General features: G+C 31.1%; 1 protein-coding gene across 1 annotated transcript; it reads left to right on the top strand.

The window, feature by feature from the left end:
* On the top strand, positions 1-9,092 carry LOC141462285 (NADH-cytochrome b5 reductase 3). Its single transcript, XM_074143990.1, has 7 exons — positions 1-178; positions 452-489; positions 2,262-2,463; positions 4,206-4,324; positions 6,633-6,837; positions 7,428-7,622; positions 8,593-9,092. Exons 1-7 carry the CDS (start codon positions 154-156, stop codon positions 8,763-8,765), a joined length of 957 nt encoding a protein of 318 aa, XP_074000091.1. The 5' UTR covers positions 1-153; the 3' UTR covers positions 8,766-9,092.
* The last annotated feature ends 4 nt before the right edge of the window (positions 9,093-9,096 follow it).

Below are 9,096 nucleotides of genomic sequence, written 5' to 3'. Positions count from 1 at the left end.
AATTTATCAGTCGGTGTTGCAACCAGCTACCGCTTTACATAGGTTTATCCTTGAGTGAACATTTCACAAATGGTTACGTTCAATTGAATATTTATGTCCTTCTTACATACATGTATATTGGATTAGGTTTCAATTCTTTTTAGTTAAGACAAAATGCCTACTGTTATCACAACTTCAGGTCAGTTTTATTGTATTTTAAAATGTGATTTTATATTATGAATTAAGAAATTCAATGATAACTCCCATAGTGAGGAATATCAATGTATGAATGTATAGCGATACTATCAACCCTTTTATATCGATATTTCTTTCATCTCTAAGATTGTAACCATAAGATTAATTTGATCCGTTGAAAAGAAAAGAATGTCTTTTTTTTTTAGTGTTAGGCATATATTTATTGTTAAGCTTAGCTTTGTTAATCAAGAATTGAGTTGAACAATTTTATTTTAAGGTGACAAAGACAGTTTAAGTATGATGAACTACCATGTAGTAAGTACTTTTATTTAATTTTTTAAATAATATTTCCAAACCTTACTTCTATGTTTCGGTAGTTTAAATTTGTTAAAAAAGTCAAATGAAAGTGTAACGCAGCGTGAGTAAATTTAAAGATAAATCTACTCTTCATGTACTGAATCACAAGGTGATTAAAATATAGTTTAAAACAAAAGAAAACACTGCTTTAAGATGAACCTCATTTGTGGATCCCAATTTTCAAAAATAATTTTCAATTAAATTATTTCTAATGACAAACCAGGAGCATTACATCAAGGTATTACTTCTAAATGTTGCTGATATTTCTAATCAATAAGTTACATCCTCTCCTCTAAATGTTTCCATTTTCTTTTTCAAATATACATTGTAGGTACTATTTATGAGAGCAATGTATAGATTAATTTTTGCCTATTAATTAAAGCCATATTTCAAAACATAAGCTAATTAAAATATGATAGTGATATTTTTTTAGCATATAGTCTATTTAATATAAAATAAAATTATAATCTCCTTTGAAAATATAATTATCTTGAAGACAGCTGCCATGGGACAAAGACCGTCGGCGGAGTTGATTATAAATAACTACATAACAGTTAAATTCTAAAGTCATTCAATTGTCAAAGTTATTTCCTGTTTCTTTACGGTATATAAGAGTGTTAAGTTAAAATAATCAGCAATATTTCTCTTAAATAACTGGAGGCCAGTGCTGGATTAATTTCTAACAAACCTGTACTCACCTGAAACCGACTTTAAAATAGGTATTTTTTCCTATAAATCAAATGGCAGATGCCCTGCAGCGCTTCTTGTTGCAAGTGATCTAGAAGAATACATGTTAAAGCTTGAAGGAAAGTATGTGGTATATAAGGCAAGTAAAAAAAAACACCAGTCACTTTTCCATTGTTCTTAGTGCAGGAGAAAAGTTTATTATAAGCTTAAGTCTGCAGACGTTATTTTAGCCTTACTTTATTGATTGAACAACCAAAGTTCATAATGAACTGATTTTGGAATATCCCACCATTTCTACAAGTTTTTCTTCTTTCTAGGTAGGTATGTAACTTTTTGACGAGCTCCGTATTACTAATTAGTAATTAGTAGAAATTTCCTTACATCTTATAAAGAAAGAATTTACGTCGTTATTCTTAAACTACCCAGAGTTGTTTTACCGATATGTTAGCTAACGTTAAAATGTAAGGGCATGAATTACGTTGTCACATCAGTGAATGAAATTTTTCAAAAATATCTAAAGAGGATGTAGAATATACATTGACCCTTTCTGGCTATGACCATGACTCCGTGTAATTCATAGACTACGATTTACTAAGAAGTTTGGGTATCTTCTGCAATAGTCTCTTTGAAATTGTACGCTCAAATGAAATAACTAATGTTAACTGTGAATTATCACGAAAATATATGAAACCATTAAAGGTACCTTTGCTAGTGAGACACAAGAAAATTAAAAGCCTATCCATATTTGTGATCCTTATGGATTCCTATTTAGATTGAACCACCTAATCCCGCAAAGGAACACCAAGAAGTCATCGCAATCTAGGCTAGCGTCTTTAGGCAATTCCGTGGTTTTACGTTTTTCGGATATTCTGGTCACACCCACATACTCAGACTAGTAAGTAGATTCGATAAATGGTATATATGCTACAGAATTTATGGCATCGTACTAAATATATCATAGTTAAGGATTAATTAGCCTGAGTAATATTTAAATTTTTAACTCTAACAGTAATTTGTATTATTATTAATTTTTTTTGTTTCAGTCAGTGCCCATAGTGATAGGCATTGGAGTTGTGGTATCGACAGCAATCATCATAACTTATGTCTATTCCAAAAAAAAATTTTACAAAAGGACTCTTCTAGATCCCACTGCCAAAGTGCCCCTTAAATTATTGCACAAAGAAGTTATCAATCATGATACCAGACGTTTTCGCTTTGAACTTCCTTCCGAGAATCATATTTTAGGTAAACTTTCACTTGTTTGAGAATTCATTTAAAATAGTTAGTGTTTTTTAAGACACTGAAATTTGATATGTTTCAAAATAAATTCCTAAATATGAACTGAACTCTTAATGTATGTATTTTTTAGTGCTATATACTAAGAGCCCCACTCTATGTAACCAAGTTGTGAATCCAATTACCCCAAGTACTTACAGATAGCATGCTGTTAACTATTATTAAGTTTTAAGTCAGTTTTCTGGAATTGATCTAATTTTAGAAGCCTTTTCAGAAAATTATTTATCGTGTGAAATTAGTTACTGGTATTAGACCAGTGTATAAGGTTTCTCTATGGTTAATCTGCACTGCAGAAGGCGAAGAAAGGTTAAAGAACAGTGGTGTCTAAAAACAATATTTAAAAATTATTGCTAACTTACATTTTTAAATTTAAAATAACATTAATTCTGAATTTATGAATCTATTGATAATAAAACATTTTGGTTATATGGCTAGTGCCAAAATATAAACTTACTAATTGCACACACTGCAGTATTTTGACCACCAAACAATGATTGAAATTTAATCTTTCTTCGCTAAATTTATTATAATAGTCCCAAATTATTGAGCTAGTGAAGTTCAAAGTTTTTAATGTTTGTAAAGAGGTGCAACTTTTGATCCATGTCTGTTTTGATCTGTTTCGTCCAAATTTGTGGTTTAAATTTAGTGTACCATAGTTTTTGTTTTTTACCCTCTTGCCTTTAATACTCATAAAACATAAGCCTGGAGAATGTATGCATCCTGAAGAAAGTAATGAACCCAGGCTCGGAAAGGCGTAGCATATTCCCGTTTAAAGGTCCTAGGAAATCTTTGGAGGGACCAGCGACTAGTGTCTCCAAGAAGAAGTAGGAAGTATAAACGTTTTGCTGCGCGAAATCAAGATTGAGGCTTGTCTGGAAAAGATTTAGCAACAGTCTGAATTTGAAACCGGTTTTCTCATAGGAAATTCGAGGAATCTGAAGATTCTATCGAGGGAATCTAGAAAATGATGCTTTTTGCAGATTTTTGGAGGAAACTGCAATTATATTGAAGATAGCAAATCCACCACTCTGAGAAAATTTAAGGTTCCTACCGGAAAATAGAGAAGAAAAATACCTCTAGAATTTTGTCTCACCCTAAAATTGTTTAGAATATGGATTTATTTACTCGCAGTTAAAAAAATCCTGAAGTGCACCTCGCGGAATGTCAAAAATCTTTTTAATTAGTAGAAAATAGCATTAGAATTTTATTAATAGAAAACTTTAGAATAGAAAATCTAAAGTGGCTTGGCCTAGCGGCCCACAGTAACCCATTATGATCTAATATTCCGCGGGTAACCCTTGTTCACCAATACTTAGAGCTCACAAGCAGGTCCCAAAGCCATCTTCCAGACATCTCCGTACAATTAATTGCTGTGGGTTTTCATTGGAAAGCTTGTGGCAGCAATGGCAGAAGACTTAGAGCATTGTCTCTAATTTTCCTAGTACTTATTTACCCAGAACCATTTATTTTTTTTTGGTTTTTCATTCTTACTACTTTTTGTTTTACATTTCTTCATTATCTCGTATGGTGTTATTGGCCGTTTATTTATTTTTAACATTAATTTGTTTGGCTAAACAGCAACAAAATTCATATCATAAATAAGATAAATACAATTTTAAAATATTTTCTATTTTTATGATTAAAAAAACCAAATTATTGTGCTGAAAATGGTAATATAAATTCCAATACAGGTCTTCCTATTGGTCAACATATCTTTCTGTCTGCCACGATTGATGGTGAAACTCTGATAAGGTCGTACACACCTGTCAGTTCAGACGACGATGTCGGCTATATGGATTTAGTTGTTAAAGTGAGATTTTTGGTATTTCTATTTAAAATACTATACTATTTTCAGCTTTCCCTTTTTAACTCCACCTTTGTATTTTGGAGTAAAGAGAGCGCTACAAAAGTGCTCGTAGTTTTCACGAAATTAGTGCAGGTTTTTTTTGACAACTTCTAGCCAGCCTTTTAATCTACTTTTTATTATAAAATGTTCAAATTACATTGGTTCCTACTTTACCGTTTGCCGCCGACTAGTTATTTTTTCCAAATGAACCTTAACCATTATAAGTTACCTAAGAGCCAAAATTTGTAATGAAAATAAAAAAAAGACAGTAGGTAAAAAACTATTTACTAGGTAAATTTTTAGATTAAAACAATATGATTTTATTAAAGATACATTTATTTAAGTAGGCCCAAAATGTATCCGCTCACTATACGTCCGTACTAGCTCTTAATTACAATCATTTCAGAAAATGCGGTCGCATCAAGAATTGCCAGGACCGATCACGCTTTGATCGGTTGAAGAGGATACCATCACGAGAGGATTATTTTATGGAAACGGCTCGAACAAACTATGCAAATGTTTCCATATTGGCACGTTTTGTATAAGGATTGGCTCTACGAGTCAAATCCATTGCATCCTAAAAAATCTGTTTGGCTATTTTAAAATGTCAGTGTTATTTCATGAAATGTAGTGTTGCAAAGTCCTCAGTTAGAGTGTGAGATGTTAATTTGTGGATTCGTTAAACCCTAATAATTATAAACTAACTTTCTCGCTATGCCCTATGTTAGGTTGTACTACTACTAAAACTAAATGCCAAACTAAAACTCAAAGACTTTGTTCATTTGCACTCCAGTTTTTGATGGCTATCAATTTTAATTTCGTTTTCACAATTGATTCAATTAGAACTGAGTCTTAAGATACTAAACTTAAGATCTACCCACTTTCGACGGCCTCGTTAAATAATGTGCGAGCAAGTGTTAACAAAAGAGATAAGTCGTCTTCTTAAGGTTTTTCGTTTATGGAGAGGGTCTCAGTTCAACTCCAAAAGCACTGTGAGTACACATTGCTGTTCTAGTGTGACTTTATGTGAGATTTTTGTTTTAAAATGTGGAGAATTGTAGCAATAAAAATCCGTTTGAGTGGTCAAAGAATTTTTTTTTTTTCGAGGTTTCGATCTAGGTGTTATTTTAGCTGTAGTCTTAAGAGTTATTAAACATTTTTATAAGTATATATGTAATATTTATGTATGGTAAAAAGAAGCTCGGCGTAACAAAAAAACAAAAACAAAAAACAAAATTGACAATAATTGTCTCACTTATTTAAAATAACAGCCAATCACATAACAACAGTAATGTGTTCACTTTACAAATATAGAAGTGGTGTAACGTTTTATTATAAATTTCTGGTTAAGGTGAATGATTTGGCCCTACTTTGTCCTACAACTTTTTCACATAGCGCTCTCTCTCTTTTCGCCTGCCTTGAATTTGTGCGACGTCAAACACTGATTTCTTTGAAACTATCTGTCAGTAAGTTATCTCAAGTGTAGAAAAAAGTGATGGAACCGTCGTGGATAAAATTAAAGAACAAAAGAATTTAGAAATCTGTGGTGTAAAATAACATTTTTGGTTGACAAATTTTCCTCTAAGTTATTATCCCAACAATACATTTACTTTACGTATTGAATTTTCGTTTTGTGCAGAAGGGAGAGCATTGAATCCCTATGGAATCCCTCTAAATTAAATAATTTTCGAGGGAAAATGTTTTAGATAAAAGTATTGAGCATTTAGGTGGACAGTAAAAAAAAAAATTGTTCCAACCATCCCTTAAGAAAATCGCGAAACATTTAAAAAGCCATTCACAAAAAGACTCATTTCCGATCAATGCTTTGCTGGAACTTTAATATCAGAAGAGAAACTAGTTTCAAAACGGAATATACTAAGTTTGGGATACTTGTTTTTTTATTTTATTTTTGATAGTCTATTCAGACAAACACTTACGATGCGGTGTAAAAACATTTTCTTACGATTTCAGAGGAACTGAACATATATTTTCGGGACACAAAAAATTTAGAAAATTTGACATCCTATTCGACACTGTTAGGATAATACTGTTAGGATTTTTGCAATTCACAATAACAGTTTCAAAAAAAGAAAAAGAAAGTTATTTTTTACACTTCATTGACAGAGGACGTTTAAACCTGCAATAATTTCTAAAAAAGCTATTTTTTTTTTTGCAATTAAAATGATATTAACAAAAAATAATGCGTTAATAATGAATCAAAACAATATTAATTTAATGAATATATAATAACTTTTATATTGTTGTAAAATAGGTATACCTTAAGAATACTCATCCAAAATACCCAGCAGGTGGGAAAATGAGTCAGTATCTAGACAGTCTGTCGATTGGAGACACAGTTGACATTAGAGGACCTTCTGGACGCTTGAAATATCTTGGGAAAGGTGTATTCTCCATGAAAGTACTTCGTAAAGATCCCGCATACACTGTGAATGTCAAAAAGGTTGCCATGATTGCTGGTATGTGATTTTCCTGTATAATTTCTATCTATGGGATGATTGTTTTTATTAACACGGATTCATCAAGAATTCGTTGCCGGGCTTTCTATGAGTTCTGTACCTGATTGTTTTTATTAACACGGATTCATCAAGAATTCGTTGCCGGGCTTTCTATGAATTCTGTACCTTAGCTACCAACAGTTAAAAAAAATGTTAGAATACTTAGTGTACGCGCTTTGATCGATTTCAAACACATTTTTTTCCAGCAATGTAGTGTTTGGTCATTCGTTTACCTGTGAACTAAAGGCAGAACTGAATATCTAGATACTTCTTTTTCACCCACCCTATAATCTGGTCTTCGCTTAATCATTTAACTTCCGAAGCGGTAACTGGGGTGCAGTAAAATTTTGATTCCAAATTTAAAAAACGGAGGGCTCCAACATCTGATAAAAAGATGACTCTATAGCAATTGCTAAATTTTGAATGTTAATACAAATTTCTTGAAAAATATTTTTTTTTTTAATTGGAAAATGCCCATGCTTTGTTTATGCACCGCAACATTATAATTTTAATAGTGCATTATAAATACAACTAATCTTAAAAACTTTTAGGTGGAAGCGGCATTACTCCAATGCTTCAGTTAATTCGTCACGTGACAAAGGATCCGCATGACAATACAAAGTTATCATTGATATTTGCTAATCAAACAGAGAAAGATATACTTCTTCGTGCTGAATTGGAAGAAGTAGCAGCTAAACATCCCGATCAGTTTAAGTTGTGGTACACTATAGATGTTGCTTCTGCAGGTTGGTTTGTATGATTGAGTTTTTTTTTTGTTTACGGTTTTATAATCATAATCATTCACTACGAAAGAATATTCATCCCATAAATGATTCACACCAGATTTTTCATAGGTTACTTTTTGTAGTCCTCTGATTACGAAATAGTGGTATTTATTTACATATTAGTAAGTGTGCTCAATATCGGATATAGTTAAATGCTCAACTTTATATTTGGTTTTGATGCCAGCAAGGAGTTCGACAATAATTAAATGTCAAAATCGATTATCCGGAATGCAACATTACTGAACCTAAAACTTATTTGAAAATGTAAAAAATTATTTGTATTATTAGTGGCATCTGAGTTCAAGGGAACGATTTATTATTTAGAATCTTATTTGTTTTTTCGTGCATTTCTAATTTTTTGTTTATTAGAAGAGGCTCTTAGCGTTAAACAATATTTATCTTATATCTATCAAATTACATACTCACTTAAATCTTAAGACTCTTACTTCAATGTTGGTCTCAGTTTCTTTTCAAACACATCTTACGATACTGAAACCCAAGTAAGAACGTATCTCAGAAAAAGAAAAACAATGTTTTATAAGAATTAAAGATAATGTTGTAGGCAATATCATGGATGTCAGTAGGAGACTTGTACATTACTCGATGTCCTAGTACATTTAATAAAGACAGTATAGAACCGTTCCAAACAACTTTTTTTCTATTCCGAAAATAGAATTTAATTTATTTTTGAGAAATATTAAAAAAAAAGAAATGAAATAATTTTTTTCCATTATCAGTAACTAGTATTTCTGGATTGCAAAAATATTTGAAATAAAAAAAATTAATTTGTAAATCAGTATTTTGAGAACTGTGGTAAGAGACAGCTGTACGAATTTTTCTCAGTAGAAACCTTTTTTTAAACAAATAATTTTAATAATTAGAAATGATGAACTCTATTCAAACAATCCCAATAACAAATAACTTTTTTCAGATTGGAAGTACAGTGTTGGATTCATATCAGCATCTATGATCCAAGAGCATCTGTTCCCAGCTGCATCGGACACCCTTGTACTCATGTGCGGCCCACCGGCCATGGTTAATTTCGCTTGTATTCCAAATTTAGATAAACTTGGCTATGATCCGAAATTGAGATTTTCTTATTAAAATGTTAGTCAACTGAGAATTTATTAAATACAAGGGAAATTAATATGACAAGAATAGTTTAGTAACAGAGAATTTAGCGAAATAGGTTGTGTTGAATTTAATTTAATTTAGCTTATATATATGTATATTTATGTATATATATATATATATATATATATATATATATATATTTATATATATATAATACACAGACAAATGTACATTTTTCATATATATATTCTATTATTTTTTCTGTTTGCTTTCTTCGCATTGTGATATTTTTTTAAGTTATCTGTAATTGTTATTTTCTTCTGGTTAAGAATGTATTTAAATTCTTCTTTGATCTCATTCG

This window comes from Rhodnius prolixus, unplaced genomic scaffold (assembly GCF_049639745.1).
Source record: "Rhodnius prolixus isolate KJV_2025 unplaced genomic scaffold, Rpr scaffold_30, whole genome shotgun sequence".
NCBI lineage: Eukaryota > Metazoa > Arthropoda > Insecta > Hemiptera > Reduviidae > Rhodnius > Rhodnius prolixus.
The sequence above is the reverse complement of the archived record's forward strand: the minus strand, read 5'-3'. Positions and strand labels throughout refer to the sequence as shown.

Coding starts and splice junctions, on each gene's coding strand:
- LOC141462285 (XM_074143990.1), top strand. CDS start 154: ATGCCTACTGTTATCACAACTTCAG. Junction 179..451: donor TACTGTTATCACAACTTCAG/GTCAGTTTTATT, acceptor TTTTATTTTAAG/GTGACAAAGACAGTTTAAGT. Junction 490..2,261: donor GTATGATGAACTACCATGTA/GTAAGTACTTTT, acceptor TTTTTGTTTCAG/TCAGTGCCCATAGTGATAGG.